Source organism: Pristis pectinata, chromosome 30 (genome assembly GCF_009764475.1).
Source record: "Pristis pectinata isolate sPriPec2 chromosome 30, sPriPec2.1.pri, whole genome shotgun sequence".
Lineage (NCBI taxonomy): Eukaryota > Metazoa > Chordata > Chondrichthyes > Rhinopristiformes > Pristidae > Pristis > Pristis pectinata.
Window position 1 is genome coordinate 16,794,874 of NC_067434.1, and position 25,007 is coordinate 16,819,880.

The following is a 25,007-nucleotide window of genomic DNA, read 5'->3' on the forward strand; positions in this document are numbered from 1 at the left end:
TGACTGCCTTTTACTGTTTCTTGAGTAAAGAAATCTCTCCTGAAATGCCTGCTGGATTTACTACTAACTGCCTTAGTTGCTAATTTTAGGCTCCCCCATTTCTTTACTATAAATCTACCCTATCAAACCTCCCTTATAATTTTAAAAATATCAATTTGGTCACCTTTGGCCCTGAGAAATGATTGTCTTTTCCAAGAAATAAAACTGGCCTTTTTTAAGCTGAAAACATGTTCATTACCACACAAAAGCCCAATGGGCGAATCACTCAACTTTACAAGCACCATTGCTCTACAGGAAATTACAGGACAAATGCAGTTCTTGGAACAACACACCTGTTGTCACAATTTTTTTTTACCATGCTTGTGTCACATAATTGTTCCTTTTACAATTTAAGGCTTCAACATCCCATTGACTTCTGTTTTACCAATGTAGGCGAATTAGACAGTTGCTTAATAAAGGAGAACATTGAAGGTTAACGTATTAATGACCTCTAGACAACTGAAGAAAAGACCAAGCCGTACACTGCCATTGGATATGGTGGATTTGCCACAACTTGATCTTCGCCAAAGAGGCATCTCTTTCAACTTTTAATAGTTGACTAGGAATTTTATGCAAGGAAGCTCAGAGCAAAAAAAGCCAAGTTCATGGTTTCCTACTCCAAGGAAAGAAGATGGGGTTGCAGGAAATCTGATTCATCATCCACGTGAGTGTACTTCCCTGTCCGGGGTGTGAAACTGGTGTTTAAATTGAAACCATGTGTAACTGATGAATGAAAGTGTACTGAATTATATTACTCCCAATCTACTAAATTTTTTTCAAGTTTCAAATTTGCATTAATGTTTTTGTTCCTGAGTCATGTTGGAGATTAGTGTTTCACCAAAATGAACCCTCTGGTATCATTTTTTAAACTGGTCCATGCTATAGTCCATGACTTTCTTTGATTCATTGAATCACCAAGAGCTATTAGAAAGTCACTTAACTGTGACGGGACTTTAATTAAAGAAAGGACATATATAAAGCCCATTCATGAGAGGATTCCCATAATACAATGTCTTTTAATCTGCAGTTCAGAATCATTGAGTTATCTACAATATACTGCAATTAAGGAAATTCGGCCTGTCCCTGTTGAACCTCACCAATTTTTACAGATGCACCATTAAAAGCATCCTATCCAGATGCATCACGACTTGGTATGACAACTGCTCTGCTCAAGACCACAAGAAATTGTAGAGAATTGTGGATACAGCTCCATCCATCATGAAAACCAGACTGCCCTTCATGGACTCTGTCTACACTTTCTGCTGCCTCAGTAAAGCAGCCAGCATAATCAAAGACTCCTCCCACCCCTGACAATCTCTCTTCAACCCCCTTCCTTCAGGCAGAAGACACAAAAGCTTGAAAACACGTACCACCAGGCTCAAGGACAGCTTCTATCCTACTGTTATAAAACTTTTCAACAGACCTCTTGTATGATAAGGATGAACTCTTGAACTCACAATTTACCTTGTCACGGCCCTTGCACATATTGTCTGCCTGCACTGCACTTTCTCTGTAACATTGTATTCTGCATTCTGCTATTGCTCTTTGTACTGCCTCGATGTACTTACATTATGAAGTGATTTGTATTTCACTGTATCTTGGTACATGTGACAGTAATAAACCAATTACTGCAGGGAGTCTTCAGTGAACTTTTGTTTCATGTAGGAAGTAGAACAATTTCAAAGTGAATCCTCACATCTCTAGTTGTCTAATCCATGTTCTCATTTAAGTGTATTTTGCGGCCATTTAGCGAACATCCAGTAGGGATAAATTACCAGATAATATTTAAAAGTCGATTAACAGATAAATATTAAAACACGAGGAGAAATTGCCCAGCTCCTCCTGACTGCTATGGAATCCTTTAGGGTGATCTGAGAGACCAGAGACATCATTGGAATGTGGCTCCTCCAAGAATTATATTCAGTATAGCTCTGAAGAGTCAGTCTTGGTCATGGGCTGAATTTTAGCCCATAATCATTTGATTAAAGTGAGAGTGCAGCTCTCGAGGTAAAGCTGACACCTAATTTTTAATCCATTCTTTATTCCCCTCTGCATTCATTCCAAATAGGGTCACAGGGCAGAATTTTAATAGGAATAATTTTCACTTTTTTTATTTTCTATTTTGCTTATTACTGTGGGATTTGGAGGTGTGTTGTGTTTACCCAGGTGAACTCACACCAAAACTGAATGCATTTTGAGATTGTTGGTTATTATCTTTCCAAATAAGGTGCAAGGACTTATTTTGAATGTTGTTGCTCGCTTCTGCATGCTGCAGGAATCCATTTTGAGGATTCTCTGTGGTTTGTTGTGGATGGCCTGATGGTTCATAAACTGTTAATTAACATCAAAAATTCCTTAATGAGAAATGCAGATGTGCAAACAAACCATTGATTGTAACATGATAGAGTCATAGACTCATACAGCATGGAAACAGGCCCTTCTGCCCAACTCGTCCATGCCGACCGTGTTGCCCAGCGAGCTAGTCCCATCTGCCCGTGTTTGGCCCATAGCCCTTTAAACCTATCCACGTACTTATCTAGATGGCTTTTAAATGTTGCTAACATGCCTGCCTCTATTTCTGGTAGCTCATTCCAAATACGCACCATCCTTTGCGTGAAGAAGCTGCCCCTGATGTCCCCTTTAAATCTCTTGCCTCTGATCTTAAACCTATGCCCTGTTGTTTTCATCACTCCCTCGCTGTCTATGCCCCTCATGATCTTATACACCTCTGTCAGGTCACCCTTCAATCTTCTACATTCCAGGCAATAAAGTCCTAGTCTATGCAACCTCTCCTTGTAACTCAGGCCCCCAAGTCCAGGCAACATCCTGGGTAAATCTTTTCTACGCTCTTTCTAATTTAATAACATCTTTCCTGTAACAGGGTGACCAAAACTGGACACAATACTCCAACTGCGGCCTCAACAATGTCTTACATAACTGCAATACAGCACAATACATGCCCTTCGGCCCACCATAAATGCAACATACTTTCCCAACACCTATACTCAATGACAGCAAAGGGGTAAGGGGATTTGGGACTAATGTGGGCAAGTGGGATTAGCATAGATGGGCATCACAGTCCGCATGGACAAGGTGAGCCAAAGGACTGGTTTCTGTGCTCTAGGATTCTATAGGACACTGAGAGCAAGAGATTCATACCGCAGATGTGGGCTACAGCGCCACACACAGGCAGCAGTTAAGCAACACAACAAGGAAATACTTGCATGAGAACTTTAAAAAACTGCTGGAGGAACTCAGCAGGTCTGTCATCTGGAAGCAGAGGGATGGTCAAGGTTTCAAGTCAAGATCCTGAACCAGAACTCATGAGGATTATCACCTCAGTAAAGTAATATTATGAATTAGCTAAAATAGTTTTCTCGATCCAAAGCTGCAGTAAGTGCATCATCCCTCTCAGAATCATCAAAATTTACAGCATGAAAGGAGGCCATTTGGCCCACTGTGTCTGTGCCAGCTGAAATGTATTCAGCTTAGAGTTACTTCCCAGCTACTGGTCTGGAGCATTGTAGCTTGTGGCATTTCAAGTGCATATCCAGGCGCTGTTTAAATGCAATAGCCCTCTATTATCCCCAGTTCAGTTTTCCTGTTGGGGCACTAATCTGATGTATCATCCAACCATGTCCCACAAACACCAATGCTGTAAAAACAGTTATTATGTTTAGTTTGGGAATAAATACCAACCATGATGGGGATAACTCTCCACGTTGCATCAAATAGCGCCATGGAATCTTTTCACCTCCACCTGAACAATTAAATTCTCAATTCAATATCTTACTTGAAAGGACTTTATCTCCTATAATGTAGCACTTCCTCACTGCCAGCCTCCATTGTGTGTTCAAGGCTTGGATCGTCCCCTAATAGCACATAAAACAGGCCATTGGGCCCAACTGGGCAAGTTTTTGATGCATAGACTTAAAGACAAAAGGGCTCTCTGTAAACCTGAGGATGTACCTATCAACAACTGCTTTTGATAGAGTTCCTCATCCATAGGCAAGTCAGAAGCAAATGAGTTAAGGGACTGGTCAATTTATTTTTGTTGACATTGAAAACTGTTTTTATGTCTTCGTTTTGAGTGTCAGTGGCCAGGCCAATATTTATTGCCTCATGAGAAGATGTTGTTGAGCCCCTTCTTGAACTGCTACAGTCCAACTGCTTTAATGTAGTGGTTATAACACAAATGAGGTGAGATGATGAGATATCTTTATTAGTCACAGGTACATCGAAACACACAGTGAAATGCATCTTTTGTGTAGAGTGTTCTGGGGACAGAACGCAAGTGTCGCCACGCTTCCGGCGCCAACACAGCATGCCCAAAACTTCCTAACCCGTACGTCTTTGGAATGTGGGAGGAAACCGGAGCACCCGGAGGAAGCTCACGCTGACACGGGGAGAACGTACAAACTCCTTACAGACAGCGGCCGGAATTGAACCCAGGTCGTTGGCGCTGTAAAGCATTATGCTAACCGCTACACTACTGTGCCTGCCCATATGAGTGGCTTCCTAGAGCACTTCAGTCAACCACTGTACTGCAGGGCTGGAGTCACATATTGACCAGATTGGGTAAAACAGGCAGATTTTCTCTCTGAAGAGCAGTAAAGAACCAGATAAGCTTTATGTATCAATCTGGGAGTTATGTGGTCACCGTTAATAATTCTGTATATTTGTTTCCTCCTCACACTCTGACTTGGTTTTGGAAAACCTGCAATTATATTCCAGAGACACAAGAGATTCTGCAGATGCTGGAACCTGGAGCAACATGCACAAAACGCTGGAGGAACTCAGCAGGTCAGGCAGCATCTATGGAGGGAAATAAACAGTCTACATTTCGGTCGAGCCCCTTCATCGAGACTGGGAAGGAAGAGGGCAGGAGCCAGAATAAGCTGGTCAGGGGAGGAGCACAGGCTGGCAGGTGACTGGTGAGTCCAGGTGAGAGGTAGGTGGGTGGGGGAGGGGGGATGAAAGGGACTGATGTAAGAAGCTGACAAGTGATAGGTAGAAGAGGCAAAGGGCTGAAGGAGGAGGAATCCGGAAGGAGCGGACAGTAGACCATGGAATAATGGGAAGGAGGTGGGGCAGGTCATGAGGGCCAAGGTGGGATGTGAGTTTCTATCTCTGAATTGCCAGCAGGCTGCTGGTCCAGTAACAACTACTGCACCAAATAGAAAAGTGAAGAAACACACTGAAGAGATTTGCATAGATATTTCCATGTTATCAGCACAAGAAAGTTCTAAAGCACCAATAATTTGAATGGTCAAAGGCTGGGGGAAGCAATGGAGGGCAGAACAACTAGGAAGTTCCTTGCATTTGCATCAAAGAGTGACTTAGTTTTTTATAATCCATTTATATAAGCACAAGCCTCCGCCCTTAGAAGCAAGAATTCAATCAACTACCCCACCCAAACCCAGCTTATCCCTTCCTTTCCCACATCCCAAGCCTGTGCCTTCTAATGCTCCGACACTGGCCTGCTTTCAATACTTCTTACAGGCGGCAGCTCTGCCCTCTGTAACTCCCTCATTGCATCCTACATCCTCAAATGACCTCAAAACTAACCTTTGTAATGAATTATGTCTCTCTAATATTGCAAGTTAGGTTTAATCTGTGCTCTGTCAAGGGTGCTGAAAGTTTTGACTTTACTGATAACTGTGTGTGTGGATGCGTAGACACAAGAGACTGCAGATGCTGGAACCCAGAAGAACAAACAATCTGCTGGAGGAACTCAGCGGGTCGAGCAGTATCTGCGGGGGGAAAGGAATTGTTGACATTTCGGGTTGAAACCCTGCATCAGGACTGAGGGTGGAGAGGGGAGATTGCCAGTATAAAGTGGAGAAGGGGAGGGGTGAGACAGAGGCCAGAGGGGATTGGTGGACTTGGAGGAGTGGTGTGTTGGATAACGGGTAAATCGAGCCAGGTAGGGGAGGGGCAAGAGTGGAGAGGGGAGAGAGGGCATGTGTGGATGTGTCTTGGAAACTGTTTCTCTAACTTCCCTTTTTTATTCCAGTGATAGTCCCCAGATGCTGACTTGCCAACCAGTGGGAAAAAAATCTGTCACTAAACTTCCGCAAGCACTTAGCATTGCCTTTGGCTCAGTGGATAACACTCTCAACTGTGAGTCAGAGGTTGTGGGGGTCAAGTCCCACTCCAAAGGCCTTACCACAACAATCTAGTCTAACACTCCAATGCAGTACTTAGAGGCTGCAGCGTTGGCAAAGGTGCCACCTTTCAGACTCTAAACACTGGTCTCATCTGCTCTGTCCATGGATACATTAGACCTAATGGAAATAATAAAAGAACAAAGGAGTTAAACCTAGTGATCCAACCAATACTTGTTGATCCTTTGACACTAGTATTACACATCATGCAGTCATTACCCTGCCATTATTTATAGGAGTTGGCTGTGCATAAATTGTCTGCCATCTTCCCTGTATTACTACACACCAATAAGTACCGCACTGGCTGTAAAGCACTTTGGGTATCCTAAGGTCATGAATGGTATTATATAAATGTATCTTTTTTATTTACCCTTTCAATATTTTTTCATGATTTTCAAATGCTCTCTTAGACCTTTGTTCATCCTTCATGTTCCGGAGAAAAGGTCAGAAATTATCCAGGATTTTCCACATAATTCCAGAGAGATCTTCCAATTATCTGGTGTTTTCATATCCTCATAACATCCCAAAACAACTTGCATGATTATCTTAAACATATAATTGTGTTAACAAAGTCTTATTCCCGGAACTGTTGAGCAGAATCTGTGCTGTATCCTTTCCCTGGTTATAATATCTTTTTTACATTGGAGTGTCCATCTGGTACACTCTGTGATCTCTGTATGTCAGAATACAGGAACAACTGATTATAAATGGGTATTGAAGCCATAGTGTCAACTGGTATATTGTATTCTGTCAGATGGTAAGACAACCTTTATACCAGACATAGCGAACATATCTAATTTACAGCAAACAGCACATATTCTAGCTCAGTACGAATAACAAACAGAATTCTACAGCAAACAGTAGGCTGGGTCTGCTTTACAGCAGAGATTATTTTAACAGAGTTTATGACTAAATCTATGGCAGAGTGACTGCAGTTTAATCAGATTATTTCTTCAGTGAACAGACAGTTACAAGTTACAAACAGAGCGCATAAGATCCATCCTTTCTGCAGGTTGGATCAACAGGTTTAATAGATAGGTTGATTGTCCAATCACCTCCATCCTGAACGGGCTGCATGACCGTAAATAGATTATTCAGTTCATTCTAACTTCTAAAGATACACACCATGAACTGCAAACATTCCAAGTGTACTGGGGTTAGGGGTGGGGTTTCATGCCTAACGTCCTGTCCCATCCTTGCTTCATTTACGTAACTCCCCAATCAGGTGAAGGTTAACTTGGTTTTACACACAGATGCTAAGAAAATCCCTGTAAGTGTTTTCCATTTCATTTCAAAACCTTCATGATTAAAATACAAACCGAGAGCTTCAAATGAAAGAAAGAAATTTTTGTTTAGGAGCCTTTGTTACTTCAGGGGACTGCCACAGGTGAACCAGTCATCTCTGGAGCCATTAAGGTGGTTGCTTTCATACCTGCTCCTTCAGGTGAAGCAGAAATTCATAGTAGGACATTGCTGATTCTGTGCGGTTATTGATCAGATACTTGATGAATATGGACCGTGACGAACTGTCATCCCTGCCAAGTAAAAGCCAACAGAATCAATCCAAGGCATTGATCCCTGTATTGTGAAAGACTCCCATGTATGATCATCAACATTTCAGAGTGCTCCATCACTGAACCCGACAGTCTTTTCATCACTTGCATGAAGCATGTGACATCTTGTTGTTAGAAACACCATAAAAATGCATGGTTTGTTGTCATTTAGCTCATCTGTGCTAATGCTGGTTCTTTGATAAAGTTAGTGGATGAGTCCCACTCTCCTGCTCTTTCCCCATATTGCTTGAAACTTATTCTTACAGTTTACCGCTGAATCTGCTTTCACCATGCATCAGCAGTGCACAACAGATCACAAAAGTTTACTAGTAAAAGAAAATTCTCCTCATCTTCTCTTTGATTCTGTTGTCAATCATCATAAATCTGTGACTTTTGGTTACCTACACCTCAACCAATGGGAATGGTTTGTACTAATTTACCCTTCATAGTTTTAAACACTTCTCTTCTATCTCCCCTTCTAAAGTACAATCAGACCTTCCCCAGTCTCTCTACATCCAAATGTAAAGGGATAATATTTGTACTCCATAACTTGCACTTAACTAATTGTAGCTGCTACACATTGAAGTCAGTGGTACCAAGATCTCTAAGTGCATCCTCAGATATTACTATATTGCCCATTGATGTCTGATGACCCAACCAAATTTACAGTAGTACCATTTTTCCCAACTGGCCAAAGCCGACATTTACCATCCCTTTCAAACCTACATCATCTCATTGCATCAGCACAGCTGACTGCTCCAACTCTTATGCTTTCATCTAACTTCCTCGTAAGTGTATTAAGGAGAAGAGTTTTAAAAATAAAGCTCATTGTAACGTAACTGAGGTTCCTCATCACTGCAATCATACTGGTAGGTTTCCTCTGCACTCTCCCCAAGGCTAGAACTGAAAATTATCTACCTGGGGCTGATAAAGATTGCATTTCACTTCCTTGCTTTTGATCTCTATAAAGCCTAGGCTTCCATATGATCCCAATACCAATATAATCAACTTGTCTTGATAGCATCGGTCATTTGTATCTGTTCGATCCCAAAGTTACCTCACCCTGGTTAAAACTGTGCCATGTATGTTATAATCGGCTCTCTTCATGCTTTCCTACCAATATGTATCGTGTCACATTTCTCAGTCTGCTCAATCTGCCAATTTTCCAGTCTATGTCCTGCTGATATCTCTTACTACCCTCCTCACTATTTGCTATGCTTCCAAGATTAGCTACCACAAGTGTAAAAGGACCTAAGGTTTGGTCACCCAGTGTGTCCATCAGGTTTGTGTGCTTGGTTCTGTCACAGACGGAGATTCCACGTACTGTGCCTTTGTGGATAGCACAATCCTATGGGTTCCAGATCTTTTCCAGAAAATTGAGCAGGAAAATCTAGGCAGATACTTTAGTGTAGTATTCGGGGAGTGCTGTACTATCACCCCTAGTCAGGAAGACATAAAAGATACCAACGCACTATTCAACGGAGGGACATGGAGTTCTCCCTGTGTCTTGGTCAATGTTGATTTCCCTGCCAACACCTAAAGAGATGATCTTACCGCTATTATTATTGTCATTTATTAGAAGCTTGCTATGAACAAGGGAGTCCTAAATATATTGAACTACCCTGAATTGACAGCAAAGAAACAGGCCATTACTCACAAACTATGAGTAATCCAGATTTGCAACTGGATAGTCTTGGATTTCAGTTAGCTTCTGTTATTACTGGTTGCTCACCCACAGTGAGTGAACTTAAAAATGTTGCCAGGAATTGCTGCCAGATTTCTTTCAGTAGAACCACTGACAGTCTATTCTGAACAGATACATCCAACTGCATTAGCAACGTCCAATATCTTTGAGCTGCAGAGCAACAAATCTCTCTCTCTCTCTCTCTCTCTCTCTCTCTCTCTCTCTCTCTCTCTCTCTCTCTCTCTCTCTCCCCCTCCCTCCCTCCCTCCCTCTCTCTCTCTCTCTCTCTCTCTCTCTCACTCACTCACTCACTCTCTCCCTCCCTCCCTCCCTCTCCCCATAATCTGTAGCTCCATAATTTGGGGAATTGCAGGAATGTGTCAATGGTGTCTTTGTAGGCTTGGGCTATTTAAATATAGGTGTGAAACAGTGGGATGGCAGTGAGAGCAAGCACTTGTCCACTCTCAGCTCCATTTCTCAAACCTATAAACACATAATGATAAAAAAAACCTTTAATATCAACCAAATCTGACAATGTGTGTGAACATTTTCCTGTTGGAAGCACGTTTTCATGCTCTGATCAGTTCACCAATACTGTAAATAAAGTAGTTTAAAGTGACAAAAGAGTGTAAGTGATATACAGTCCAAAGATTTTCAATGAAATTTTGTAAAAACTTATACTCACTTGATGATGAAGCAAGGTGCATGGTAAAGTCTCTCCTTCCTTAAGGATTCCAGCAACATGTGGATGAGTTTAGAAGTTGGATTTTCCAAAATGGGCAGCAAGGTCTGAAACACAGCAAAGGTATTGACACTTGCATTTGCATGGGGTTTCCTCATGTTCACCCAAACACACAGGCTTGGAATTACATTGGAAGTGATTCTGCTACACAGGCAGATTTCGAAGTTTCTCACTCTGACAAAGCCACAACGGCAAAGCAAGGGCAGCTCTTCAGAAGTTCCAGGCACAGAAAACTGGTTCACTGTACTACAAACTACTTTAGGAAATGAATGGGAAAGAGGGGTAGAGGATTTTAGCAACAACAGGATAACCAAACCTCCAATACATGACATGGGTGACTTTTGGAAAAAGGACACCCTGTGATGTTGATACTAATGAAAAATGGACAGCATGTGCTCAGAGTAAAGATCCCAGCTAGTGGGTTACACTGTCATGAGAGACTTTAAACGGGAGAGATGTATTCATCAGAGCAGAGAAGTCAAGTGGGAATCTAAGTCAAGTGCTCAAATTATGAAATGATTGGGAGATTAAATAGAGAATTATTTGCAGTAGTCATGGAATTGATACTGTACGAGTAGCTGGGATTAAAGCATAAAAAGTCCTGAAGATTTAATTTGCTGCTGCAATGGAATACATTTCCACAATTTGTTGGAGAAGACAAGACAGCCCCAAAAATTGTGAGAGATTTTGACAAACATCTAAAGAAAAATATTAAAGGGCGGAAGAAAATCAACGTGCAATCTGATGTAAAAAAACACTGGAAATCAGGTCTTTATCCTGAAGTAGTGACTCTGTTTCTCTTTTCACAGATGCTGCCTGACCTGATGTGTGTTTCCAGCATTTTCTAGTTTTATTAATAGGTAGAATAGTGATTATCTAGTTCAAACACTCCCTGTGGGAGAGTGTTCCATATTCTCCTCTCTCTCTGGGGTAAAACGTTTATTCTGAAATCCCTACTCTTAATCCCTCTTGTATTTATGGCTTCTGATTTTAGTTTTCCCGACAAGTGGAAACAACTTTCTACATCTACCCATCAAATCCTTTCACAAATTTAAAAACCTCTAGCTTTTCCTATCCTGAAGGAAGGTGCCCTGTCTGTTCGGTCTTTCCTGGAAGTTTGAACTTTTCGTTTCTCCTATCACACCTGTAGATCTTTTTTGCACTTTCTCCCATGTTTCTATATCCTTTTGCATAATGAGACTTGAGCCAAATTCAATAATAAAGGGTTCCTTAAAAACCTGCTCAGAAGTAAAGAGAGTGGCAACAAAGATACAGGACTTACCAGAGTGCCAGGCAGTGAGGTATAACTGGTCACACCCAGTACATCGCCAAGGAAACCAGTGTTGCAGTGTCTGGCGACCCAGATGTACAGAACCTGAGGAACACAGCATAGTCCTGCTCACCCATTCACTGCATGGTCGCAGCCATCAACAAAGACACAACATTACATGATCTATCCAGCAGCACTGTCTATCCAACTTAAATACTGTTAGACTTTTTTGAAACTTTAGAGCTTCACTCGCTCAACGCTGGGTGGTGTGGGTGGATAGAAAACGGAAGGCCCAGATACTGGGAAGTCCACAAGATCATTACATTTCTGACCCTTTTAGCTACAGTATCAGCTATGGCTTCATTGGCTGCAGTCTCACCTCTGTGTGAGAAGGTTGTTGTTCAAGTTCCCACTGTGGAGTCCAGAGCATATAAACCAGGGTGAAACTGATGAAGTTGTCTCTCGATCTTCCAGAAGCAGCAATAAGCCATGGATCTTCTCTTTAACAGATCCCATGGCATTGCTCAAAGAAGGAGAGGCTGGATAACCTGGGACTTTTTTCCCTGGAGTGTAGGAGGCTGAGGGGTGACCTTATAGAGGTTTATAAAATCATGAGGGGCATAGATAAGGTGAACAGTCACACTCTTTTTCCAAGTAGGGGAGTCTAAAACTGGGGGTCGTAGGTTTAAGGTGAGAGGAGAAAGATTTAAAAGGGATCTGAGAGGCAATGTTTTCCACACAGAGGGCGGTGAGTATATGGAACAAGCTGCCAGAGGAAGTGTTAAAGAAGGGTACAATTTCAATGTTTAAGAAACATTTGGACAGGTACGTGGATAGGAAAGGTTTAGATGGATATGGGGCTAACACTGGGAAATGGGACCAGTTCAAGTTGACAATTTGGTTAGCATGGACAAGATAGGCTGAAGGGTCTGTTTCCATTCTATGACTCTAAAAATAAAAGAGTTCTTCCTGGTGACCTGGTCAATATCTACTCCCTAACCAACAGCAAAAATGATTACCTGTTCTTTGTTGTTTGTGGGAGGTTAGTACACACTTATCAGCATCTACATTTTACAGTTTACAACAGTGACCAAACTTTAAATGCACTTCAATAGCTGGAATGCACTTCATAGAGTTATGGAGTCATGCAGCACACAAACAGGCCCTTGGTCCACCGAGTCCACACTGACCATCAAGCATCCAGTTCAACCATTTCTACAACAATCCTATCTTTAAGACACAAAATGCTTTTGGGACCTTTAAAGAGGCTAAATATACATAGGTTCTCTTTCTCCCCTCTTGAAAAGTTTCCTATCTTTTGCTCTCCCCACACTCTCATAAGCTCCTCCAGATTCTACTTATCCTGTTCTATTAAAAGCTGCTATAGAAATGCAAGTTTGTTTTCTTTTCTGTTGTTGTACACTAATCATAGTTTCAATTACAGTATTCCTTTGACATTGCCTACACAGCAAGAGGTTTGGAGGGGGGTGGTCAATACTTGCAGTGGTATCAGCGTTATGGATTTTTGCCCTCAGTCCCCAACCCTCACCAATCCCCCAGATGCACAGAAACCAAGTAGCAGAGGAGACTGAACCCAGTGAGAAAAGTTTACGTGCCCACTACTAGCAGGAAAAGGCAAGATTATATTTCCAGACCTGTGATGTGTCTTAAATTCATTGTTGAGATGTGAAAGCATCTTATCATCTCCAATTCAAACCCATCTGGGACTCATCTCAGGATTGCTATCCACTCTCAGGACCCTTTCACTTTTCTAACAGGCAAGGTGTTCTCTTCTCGTGTGCTTGGAGTTGTTTGTGCCACGTTGCCTCCTCATTGGACTTCAGAGTTGGCCATGACACAAAATGCTTCTGGGACCTTTAAAGAGGCTAAATATACATAGGTTCTCTTTCTCTACTCTTGAAAAGTTTCCAGTTGGCATTTACACTTACATGACCGCAGTCAATTAGGAAGGCCCCTTCCAGTGTAAGACTCTCTGCAGAGAGTGGCATCAGGGCTGGCCTCTTTATTGTCTCGGTGTCTACTTCCACAGAAACCTGCTGGCAGAAAGAAAGAGAATAAACACAGCAGACACCCTGTTTGCTAATCTCACCACTTCTTTCTCCCTCCCGCTCTCTCTCTTTCCTGCTCTCTCTCTCTCTCTCTCTCCCTCCCTCTCTCTCTCTCTCTCTCTCTCCCTCTGAGTAAGCATGGACCTAATGAAGCAAGAGACCATTTACTATGTAATCACAGTACTCACATTGTCAGCAGTCTGCCTGTTGAGGTAATCATCAATCCGATACAGATCTGGGTAAACCATTCGCAACACGAAACTCAACGGCTGTTCCATTAGCTGAGACATCCTGAAAACCCGCTCATCCAGGCTCATAGCAAAACTCCTGTGGAATGCAGGCTGGAGGACAAATTATAATGCATTTTAAGGATCTCTAGGAGAAAGGTTAGGATATATATCTTTACATGGAGACCCGGAAATCTGGCCATGTGATGCCCAATTCTCTATATTAAATAGACACCTAAGTCTCCACCATGTAAGAGAGGAACTCCTCTTTCCACCACCACCCTCCCTGATAATGTCAGGTCTCATGATTTCAATTTAGGAACACATCCAAACACCTATACTAGGATAAAATTTCATTATAAATTAAGATTAAATTTTGCTGGTCCAAACTCAAGACAAACTAAAACCAGAATTATTTCTACAACCAAAACAATCACCAAATGTCATTATGTTTGAGTCTAAGTTTCCCAGAGATTTTGTACAGTAAATGTCATTTAAATTCTGTACAAATATATGGCAGGAACAGGGTCAGAGATCTATGGATACACTTGGCTCAATTATCCGCACAACTAGTGCAGAATTTATCAGGTCAGAGTTCAAAAGCAATGCTGTTACATTAAAGACAGAGGAAGGCTCAGACTTACAAATCTGGTCAGTTATCTGACCAATGCCAGCATTGAAACAATACCTCACTGTGCTTTATCAGTTTGTTTAAATTATTCAGCTGCTGCATGAATTTACTGCCAGTGCCTGCCTCAACCATCTCCCTGGGAAGCCTGTTTAACAAATCTAACCGAGTCGAAATCTAAAGTAAATCTGAAGATAGACTCAGTTTCAGACTCTCTACATAAATATTATGGAGTTTTGTTCAAAATTGTTACAGCTCACAGAATGGAAATGGACTGTTATTTACTCCCTTGTTATAGACTAAAGGACATAATCTACAATAATATGGATTGTGGAAGGAACAGACTTCATGGGACAAATTAATTGACCATTCCACTACCACCCTTTAATTTCAAACCATTTTGGGCAAGCTTTTATCCAACTGAATGCTGAATGATCTTCTCCTTATTCTATGCCTCTCACCTGCTTTAGTAGGGCCAGGACGTACAGCGGAAGCTGCAGCAGGGTGTGGGGGATGGTGAGCATGTTCTGCTGCGGACTGCACAGTGAGGTGCGATAGGCAACAAGAATGTCAGTGAGAACTTTGATCAACTCGTCCCTGGTGTGAGAGAGGGACAGCCTCACTGAACGATCCACTGCTGCGGGAAAAATCAGAGAAAGATCTTGTAAAGAAGAGGAGGTGCAAAACAATTTCTTTTAACCCTCAGATTCTTGGTAACCTCTCTGAAATGTGCAGTTTTTATGGTTTTCAGCTGCTATAATAAAAAGTTGAATATTAAGATATCTCTTTACATATCAAATATATGTTCGTAACATTAACCTTGAGGTATTATTTACCTAAGCTGAGCTATCTCTATAATTCCCCCCTACCAATGCTCTGGGATCTTTGTACTTCAATTCCAGCAGCACGCACAGCCCATGGTTGAATCACTCCATCGTTGATAGCTGTGGTCCCTTGTTTTTCATGGTAATGATCAATGATTGGAACTTAAATACATGGGCCATGATTAAGGAGTTTGCCATTTATGTTCTGGGCTCCAAGAAGTTATCAATCAACTGGTTAGCTTGGCATAATGTTAAATGCAGTTAAGTCTAAAATGTAAGGTAGTGCATTTGGGGACAGCACACCCACAAGGAAATACACAATTAAAAAATACTAAGAAGCAGAGACAATATTAAGTGTACACAATAGAAATACTATTAAGTGTAGAAGAATGGTAGGATTTTGGATCCTGAGGAACTGAAAGGTCTTGGTGCTCAGAGGAACCTGGGTTGTTGTACACAAATCACAGAAAGTTAATGTGCAGGCACAGCAAACAGTTAGGAAAACAGCAAATGTTATACTGGCTTTTATTGCAAGAGGATTTGAGTGCAAGAATAAAAATGTCCTATTATCATTATAATGCCCTGGTGGAAACAGACTTGGAATATTCTGTACTTCTGATAGAAGTTTATAAGATCATGAGAGGCATAGACAGAGTAGACAGCTGGTATCTTTTCCCAGGGTTGAAATGTTTAATACTAGAGGGCATGAATTTAAGGTGAGAGGAAGTAAGTTCAAAGGAGATGTGCAGGGCAAGTTTTTTTATATATACAGAGAGTGGTGGGTGCCTCGAATGTGCTGCCAGGGTGGTAGTGGAGGCATATACAATAGAGGCATTTAAGAGGCTCTGAGATAGGCACATGAATATGCAGAAAATGGAGGGATATGGACATTGTGTAGGCAGAAGGAACTAGTTTAGTAAGGCATTTAGTTACTGGTTTAATTAGTTCGGCACAACATCGTGGGCCAAAGGGCCTGTTCCTGTGCTGTACTGTTCTATGTTCCATCATCAGGTCCAGTCTCCCTGAGGGAGGATATGCCAGGAACAGAGGAAATAAAATGAAAGTTCACAAGATTGATTCTCGGGGTGGGGTGCATGGTTCTGTAACAGACTGGGCCTACCCTCCCTTGAGTATCAGGATGAGAGATGCTGAATGAAATATACAAAATTCTTATGGAGCTTTAAAGAGTACATGCAGGGATGATGCTTCTCCTGCCTGAAGTGTCAGGAACCAAGGTCATAGTTTCAAAATAAGGAGCTGGCCCTTCAGGACTGTGACAAGAAACTTCTTCTCCCACAGGGTAGTGAATCTTTGGATTTCTCCAGCCAAGAGTGCTGTGGAAACAGTTCCTCAGTAAGTTCAAGACAACAATGGACAGAATTTTGGATATTAAGGGATATGGGGGTCATGCGGGAAAGTGGTGCTGAGGTAAAAGATTAGCTATTAAAGGGTGGAGTGGGCACAATGGAGCAAATGGTGACCTCCTGTTTCTATTTCTTCTGTTCTTTTGATTCCTAGAACTGGAAGGACACATAAATAAGGTGATTAAGAAAGTACATGGGATATTTGTCATGTATTAGCAAAAGCAAGGTATATAAAGTAGGGTGGTCATGATGGAACTATATGAAACTCTAGCTTGGCCACAGCTAGTGTACCATGTACAGTTTTGATCACCACACTGCAGGAAGGATATATTGCATGAGAGATGACGCAGAGTGGATTTATGAGGATGCTGCACCTTGCAGGTAAAAGGAAAGACTAGGGTTAGGATTATTTTCTTTGAAACAAAGGATATTTAATTGAGGTGCAGAGGAGGTTCAAGCAGGATGAACAGGAAGGATCTATTTCCCTTGGCAGAGAGGTCTACAACTTGGAAACAAGTTAATTGGCAGAAGATTTAATAGGGTTGAGGAATAAATGTTTTCACTTAATGAGTGGTGGGGGTTTGGAACTTACTTCTGAAAGAGCAGTGGAAACAAAGTTTAATCACATCTAAAATCTACCTGGATACGCGTCTAAGAGGCCTACAGAAACACAAATCCAAATAGCTCCACCTTTGGCCAGAATGAACATAATAGGCTGAATGGCCTCCCATGTCTAGGATTCTATGCTTTCAGTTATCTAAGATCCAAGCCGTGGAATCTTATCTTAAACTTCTTTACCACCTCCTCCTTTAAGACACTTCTTAAAATCTGCCTCTTTGACCAAATATTTGGACACGTTGAAATATCTCAGTATGTGGCTGGGTTTCAAATGTTTCATAATATAAAATCATCTGAAACATTTGATGACATTAAGGACACTGTGTTAATACAGTTGCTTTTTTATTATGTGCCACCTTTCATGTTCAACTGTTATAAACCTACTCACACCTAAAATATAATACCAACATTAAATCACTCCTGCCCCAGCTTCCAGGGTAATCCAAAGAGCAGTAGAAACAAAGTTTAATCACATCTAAAATCTACCTGGATACGTGTCTAAGAGGCCTGCAGAAATACAAATCCAACCAGCAACCTTTCCTACCAACCAGCATGTCTTTGGGATTTTGGAGGAAACTGAGGCACCTGGAGGAAACCCATGCAGTCACAGGGAGAACGTGCAAACTCCACACAGACAGCAGCTGAGGTTCGGATAGAACCTGGATCTCTGGCACCATGAGGCAGCAGCTCTACTAGCTCCACCACTCTGCCGCCCCATGCCAGATATAGATGGAGTTTCTCATGATAATGAACTCAGAGCCCCAATATGAGTTAATGGATTTGACTTAAGCTTTACCTGCCAACCAAACATCATTTCTAAGGACATTCCCAAATAGGCATGTCCAGAAAATTCAATCATTAGATAAAACAAAATAGAAATAGAACTGGATTAGGGCTGAATTCCCATCGCTTAGAAACAAAGGAACAACCAGAAGACATTTAGGTCCCCCAATCTGTTGCTACATTCAACAAGACTTTGTGATCTGTATCTTTACTGCACTCAATCGGCTTGGTTCTGATATCCTTAATGATTCTTTAATGAACAAAGAGATTTTTATTTGGTCTAAACTGAACATCTTTTGGGGTAAGAGATTTTCAGACTTCCACTAGTCTTTGTGAAGAAGTATCTCCTTTCATCAGCTCTGGATTGCCTGGCTCTATGTTTATAAGTTATGCCCTTTGTTCTGGATCCCCCCACCAGAAGAAATAGTTCCTCCTGAGCTGACCACTCAAATAACCTTAACATATCACCCCTTGCCTCTCTATATTCAAGGAAAGTCAAGACCAGTCTTTTCGACCTAGTCTCCTCATTATTCATCCCTTTTAGTAAGGAATGAAATGTTGCATTTTTATAGTACCCTTCATATTTCTTTGGGAACAGCCAAAATCACTTTACGGACAACTAAGTACTACTGAAGTATAATTTCTGTTGGTACCACAGCAGCCAAGTGATGTAAAGCAAGTACCCACAAACAGTAATATGATCTTCACCAGACAACCTGTGTTAGTGGTGTTGATTGAGGGATAAATATTGACCAAGGTACCCAGGCTAACTCCCCTGCTCTTTGAAACTCTGCCTTGGGAACTTTTACATCCATTTGAGAGAACAGATTGGGCCTCAGTTTAGCTTCTCATCTAACAGACAACACTTCTAGAGGGTCAGTCTCGATTTTTCAACTCATTCTCAAATATACAACCTCCTGACTCTGAGGGAGAGTGCTATTAATTGAAGATCACTCTAATTATGTAGTAGTACATGGATAAACCACAGATTGAGCAGTTCTAATGATAATACTAAGTCCACTCAATGCTTTTTACTATCTTTGCTCTGCTTATTGTAGCATAGAGTCACACAGCATGGAAACAGGCCCTTTGGCCCAACTGGTCCATGCCAACCAAGGTTCCCATCTAAGCTCATCCCATTTGCCTGCATTTGGCTCATATCCCTCTAAAGCTTTCCTATCCACGTACCTGTCCAAGTACCTTTTAAATGTTATTAATGAACCTGACTCAACCACTTCCTCTTCCATAGACTGACTATTCTCTGGGTGTAAAGGTTCCAATTAAAATCTCTCCCCTCTCACCTTAAACCTATGTCCCCTAGCTCTTGATTCCCCAACCTTGGGATAAAGACCGTGGGCATTCACCCTATCTATGCCCCTCATAATTTTATACACCTCTATAAGATCATCCCTCATTCTCCTATGGTCCATAATTAAGCGCAGTTAATTTGTTGTCTTACCCATCTTGGAAAGAAAGCCCACAATAATGCCTACATTGGCTCCTGCATAAACCTCTGTGGGGGAGCTAACCACCGGGAGGCAGTAGGTGTAGATTCGAACACGCCTTTCGCCTGCAAAACAAGGACATTCAAAGGCATATTCATAATTATCATGTTCCACCAAACCTGGCCCAAGAAACCGGGAAAGAAGCTTGTGGTTGAGAGATGTTGGAACATGGGGAAACCGGGCATTGTTCTACCAAGAACAGTGAAGGTTAAGGTTAGATTTAATAGATGTGTTCCAGATTAAGATTAGTTTTGATAAAGTAAATAAGGAGAAACTGCTTTCAGTGCTAAAGGATTGGTAACCAGGGGACACAGATTTTGGATAATTTACAAAAAAAATGGAAACAACATGAGATTTTTTTTAATGCAGTGAACTGTCATGATGTGGAATGCACTGTCTGAAAGGGTGCTGCAGCCAACTTCAATACGAACATTCAAAAGGTAATTGAAAAATAGGGAAATGTGTGCAGGGATAATGGAGAAGGATAGGGGGATGGAAGTCAATAGATACTTCTTTCAAAGATACGATGGGATTAATGGCCTCCTGTGCTGTATAATTCTGTAATTCAATGACTAAAAATAGGTTGAAGATTGGATTTTAACAGGGGCAGGATGGAATTCCAAAGAAGAGGGAGAAAGAGATGTCGCAGGATGGGGTTGCTGGGGAGATGATGGGATGGTGGTTCCAGGGTGGGAGTTCCAATTAGTGACACCCAAGCTCAGGCACAGTGAGTTGAAGGGTGGAAGATATTTTAGAAGAGGACAGAATGAGAAAGAGTTCAGTGGGGACTGAATGGCTGGAGGACCTAGTACGAGAGAGGGCTGAAGTCATGAGGCATGTCGACAGAAGGATGAGGTTATAAATTTAGGAGACCGAACATAAGACCACTCATTAACCTCCAAACATAAACTGACCCCTGAACAAGATCATAATTTATCAAACCATGGGGAAGAAATTTGTACTTTCAAGGAACTAGCACAGCACAATGGGCTGAACAGCCTGCCTTCCTGCTGTATGTTCGATGATAAAGGTTTGTCTCAGTGCAAAGCACACATCCTGATGGCAAGGAGCACATGCAGTATAAATGTGCAGTGGTTAAATTACTGGATTATTTAATCCAAGTAATTAAATAAATCTCAATTTTTTAAAAATTATCTCAGCAATGGTAACAATGACATCTCCAGTTTGTTACAAAAATCCATCAGGTTCACTAATCTCCTACAGGGAAGGAAATCTACCATCTTTGCCCAGTTTGGCCTACAGGTGACTCCAGACCCACCAACATAATTGATTCTTAGTTGCCTCCTTCGATAAGAATAAAATAAATGCCACGATTGCCAGCAGCATCCACATCCCATTAACAAATAAATAAATAATGACTTTAGCCCCAGAGATACTCTAAGATTTTTGGCATCTTCTCCACCTTACTGCCCCATGTGACCCTGGAGAGCTTGGCGTTGGCACCATATTCAGAAATATTATTTCCTTAGCAACTCTTTGATTAAGGGGAAAAGAATCTCTCTTCATATACTGGTCATCAAGCAGCTGTCAAATACAAATTAAAAGTATGAATGGCTCATAAAAGGTTACAGTCTTGTTCATTTAAGATAGCAAGCAAAGGCCCAGGGGCTCATTGGAGGGAAGGTTGTTGGGTAACCAGTGCTCACTGCGTAACTCAGTTTGGGGGGCTGAGTTCCCACTAGGCTGGTTTGAAAGGGTTTGAACAAAGTTTGCAGAAGTGCTGAGCAGATCCCATTCTACCTTGACAGGAAGTGTAGAGTAGAGAGGACTGGAAGATCACATGCGAACTCTCAGCTGTAGCACCATCTATTGTCATTTGAAAGGCAAACTCTGCCTGAGGATAGACGCAGGGCAGGTACAACATCTGCATTGATTGCAGGAAAGAGTTTCCATAGAAAGTGTCCACAACGAGACCTAAAGAGAGAGACTTGAAATGACAATTATCTCTACAACAACAACAAGCATCTTTAATACATACAGTAAAAACATTCCAAGGTGTCTTAGAGGATGTGTCAGAGTTGACAAAATTTGACACCGAGCCACTTGGGGAGATATCAGGGCAGTTCTCCAAAGACTTAATCGTCAATGAGGGTGAACTTAAGAAGTAGGTTAAAGGACAAAAGAAAGGGAGAGACGCAGAGAAGTTTAGCAAGAGAATTCAAGAGTTTCAAGACTTAGCATTGAAGACAAAGTTGACAGTAGGAATAATCACAAGGTCAGAATTGGAGATTTACAGAGACCTTGGAAGACCTTGGTAAAGGAGGTTACAGAGACAGGCAGATAAGGACAAGGAGAGATATGAAAAGGAAATTTGTGTATTTTTAAAAATTGCAGCATTGATTAACTAGGAATTAATGTAGTTCAGCAAACCCAGGAGTTGTAGTGAATGGGACTTGAAAAGAGATAGGACACAAGCAGCAGAGTTTTAGATGATAGTCATAGAGCCATACAGCATGGAAACTAGCTCACCATGTCCACACTGACCAGTGGATATCCATCCATATTAATCCCGTCTTCCAGCACTTGGCCCATAGCCTTCTATGCCCAGGTTATTCAAGTGCTCATTTAGACTCTTCTTAAATGCTTTCAGTGACTCTGCTTCCACCACTCTCTCTGGTAGTCCATTCCAGGTACTCACCTCTCTCTGGGTGAAAAAGGTCTCTTCTAAATTGCTTACCCCTTACCTTAAATCTATATCCTCTAGTTTTATCTACTTCTAAGAAGTGGGAAAGGATCCTGCAAATGTACTCTATACCCCTCATAATGTTATATAACTAAATCATGTCCCTTCTTAACTTCCTCTGTCCTAGGGAAAACAGGTCTAGTTTCTCCAGTCTCTGGAGCAACTGAAATGCTCCATCCCAGGCAACATCCTGGTTAATCTCCTCCACGCCCTCTCCAGCTCTATAGTATGGTGACCAGAAATGCATGTAGTACTCCAGCTGAGGTCTGACCTGTTTTATAGAGTTGAAGCATAATCCCCCCTGCTTTTGTACTAATGCCATAACTAACAAAGGCCAGTATCCCTTATACCTTCTTAATCACATTATCTACCTCCCCGGCCACCTTCAAGAATCCTTGGACTTATACTCCAAGGTTCTTCTGTTCCTCAATACTCCCAATGACCCAACCATTCATGGTGCATGTCCTCGCCTCATTAGTACTCCCAAAGTGCATCACCTCACATTTATCAGGATTAAACTCCACCTGCCATTTCTCAGCCCATTTCACCAACACATCGATATCACCCTCCACACTATCAACAATTTCACCAATCTTCGTGCCATCTGCAAACTCCGTCCTACATACACATCCAAATCATCCATGTATATCACGAATAGCAAGGGTACCAGCACCTATCCCTGTGGAACACCACTAGTCACTATCGCAAAACAATCTTCCACCATCATCCTCTACCTTGCCCTGTATCCCATGGTCCCTAACCTTTTGAACCAGTCTCCCATGTGGGACCTTGTCAAAGGCCTTACTGAAGTCCATGTAAACTACATCTACCGCGCTGCCCTCATCAATACACTTTGCTACCACTTCAAAAAATTTAATCAGGTTGGTCAGACAGGATCTGCCCTTGACAAAGTCATCCATGCTATCTGATTAGTCCCTGTCTTTCCATGTGATCCTCATGACGTCCTAACTATACAGTGGATAGAATGAAGGAGGCCAAAAAAAGTGTGTTGGACTAGTTGAGTCTACAGATAAAAAAAGAGTTGAAGAGAGGGTCAGCAGCAGATGAGCTGAGGCAGGGGCAGAGTTGGGCCAATATCATGGAAGTGAAAACAGGGAGTCTTAATGATAGATATATGGCCTGTAACTTATCATAGAGTCAAATATGACATTGTTTGCCAGCAGTCTGGTTCATTTTAGGTTCACACGTCCATTGGAAGCATTTGTTATTAAACTCAGTCAATGATTCCTGGCTTCCATTTGGGGGAAATTTCTGCTAGTTCAGCTTTGGATGTCAGAAAAGCAGTAGATGAGAAATAAAAGATGCCAAAGGTAGATGCCAGAGGAATGACAAGGACAAAGAGAAGTCATTGCAGGTGATTCTCAGTCTACAACTAGGTAGATAAGAAAGGAACCAGGCAGACACTGAAGTGCAGGCGATAAGAGGATAAAGAAGGGTGGTAGGTACCACCCATCAATTCAAAGGGTGCAAATAAAATAACGAGAAATGAAATAGCTTTGTTACAATAATATGAATGTTTGATCTTTTTAATTGTTTTGTGGTGGTAACTGTCTCAACAATCAGAATTCAACGTATAGATGGACCCCTTATTTAACAAACAATGAGGCAAGCTTACTATGTATCACTGAATTATATCCCTACTATTTACACTCCCACAGGGCAAGCAATCCAAGAAGAAAGAATGGATATAACTAAGAAGCTTAAACAATGAGTTCATATCCCTCACACAATATCCTGTTACCGTGTTTTAACACTCACTGCATTCTGTTGTAAAATATCTAGATCAGACACATCTATTCAATTTGGTTTCAAGTAAGCTCAGGGTCACTCATCCGCTCACCTTGTGTACACCGAATCCTCAGCGTCCCCTCATACCCAAAGGAGCGGGTCAGGTAAAACTGGAATTCTTTGCGAAGTTTTTCTACCATGGCAGAACTGTGGATATGATGGAATGCTGGATAATAATATGTATAGCCACTTGTGTACCTGGAAATACAAGCTGTAAAAAAAAAATTACCTGTGCAGCAGGAATATTTAATCTTCAGCCAGAAAATGAACAATCGTTTGAACAACCTCTCCCCTTCAATTAACTCTCCTCCCATGTCAGTATCCCAGTTCCAGAAGGTTTTCCACATGCATGCATTCATCCATCTGAGTGGAACATATAAAATCTTCTGCAGATCAGGTAGGGACTCGGTGGGTTGAAGGGACTGTTTCTATGTTGTATCGCTCTGTGACTCTATGACTCTCTGTCCAGCCTGCCGCTCACATTGATTATCAGGTAAACATTTCTTCCTCCCCTCACAGCTCCAACACTCACCCAGCCCTACTTCCCAAATAGAGCTGGCTCAAATCCACAGAATCCACTCGTCAAACCCCACTGTTAGCCATCTCTATCGGCTTCTGAAGCACTTAAGATAGCTTTCTTCAACTCTTCCTTTGATCTCCTTAACTCATCTGCAACTAATCCTCAGGGCCCACTTTCTGGTTAAATGCCCAAGAATGTTGACAGTGTTAATAATGCTCCATAAGTGCGAGTCCCCATTAAGTGAAAAGCCGTTCTGCCAACAAGGATCTGTAATGCTGATCTTGAAGCAGCAAAAAAAGATTGAGAGATCCTGTCAGAAAAGACTGAAGAATGAAGAAGCTCTTTCCTCTAGAAAGGAGTAGAGGGCTTTAAAACTAATGAAAAAGTTTGAATGGGTGAGCACACAGATAATTCCACATGGGTTGGGGAGGGGTTGGTAGGGAGATCAAACTAGAAGGTATTTGAAAGCAATACCAGGAAAAATAAATGACAGAGAAATGA

At 41.7% G+C, this 25,007-nt stretch overlaps 1 protein-coding gene across 1 annotated transcript in view; it reads right to left on the minus strand.

Annotated features, from left to right (window-relative positions):
- Positions 1 to 6,320: 6,320 nt before the first annotated feature.
- Positions 6,321 to 25,007, minus strand: part of LOC127584580 (protein transport protein Sec24B-like) — a 31,757-nt gene continuing 13,070 nt past the window's right edge. The window contains exons 9-18 of the mRNA XM_052041355.1: positions 24,039 to 24,197; positions 21,235 to 21,408; positions 19,428 to 19,538; positions 14,841 to 15,016; positions 13,713 to 13,865; positions 13,405 to 13,509; positions 11,468 to 11,560; positions 10,129 to 10,232; positions 7,639 to 7,741; positions 6,321 to 6,326 (exon numbers count right to left, since the gene is read on the minus strand). Coding sequence (XP_051897315.1) covers positions 6,321 to 6,326; positions 7,639 to 7,741; positions 10,129 to 10,232; positions 11,468 to 11,560; positions 13,405 to 13,509; positions 13,713 to 13,865; positions 14,841 to 15,016; positions 19,428 to 19,538; positions 21,235 to 21,408; positions 24,039 to 24,197 — 1,184 coding nt within the window. The remainder of the gene's footprint in view (positions 6,327 to 7,638; positions 7,742 to 10,128; positions 10,233 to 11,467; positions 11,561 to 13,404; positions 13,510 to 13,712; positions 13,866 to 14,840; positions 15,017 to 19,427; positions 19,539 to 21,234; positions 21,409 to 24,038; positions 24,198 to 25,007) is intronic.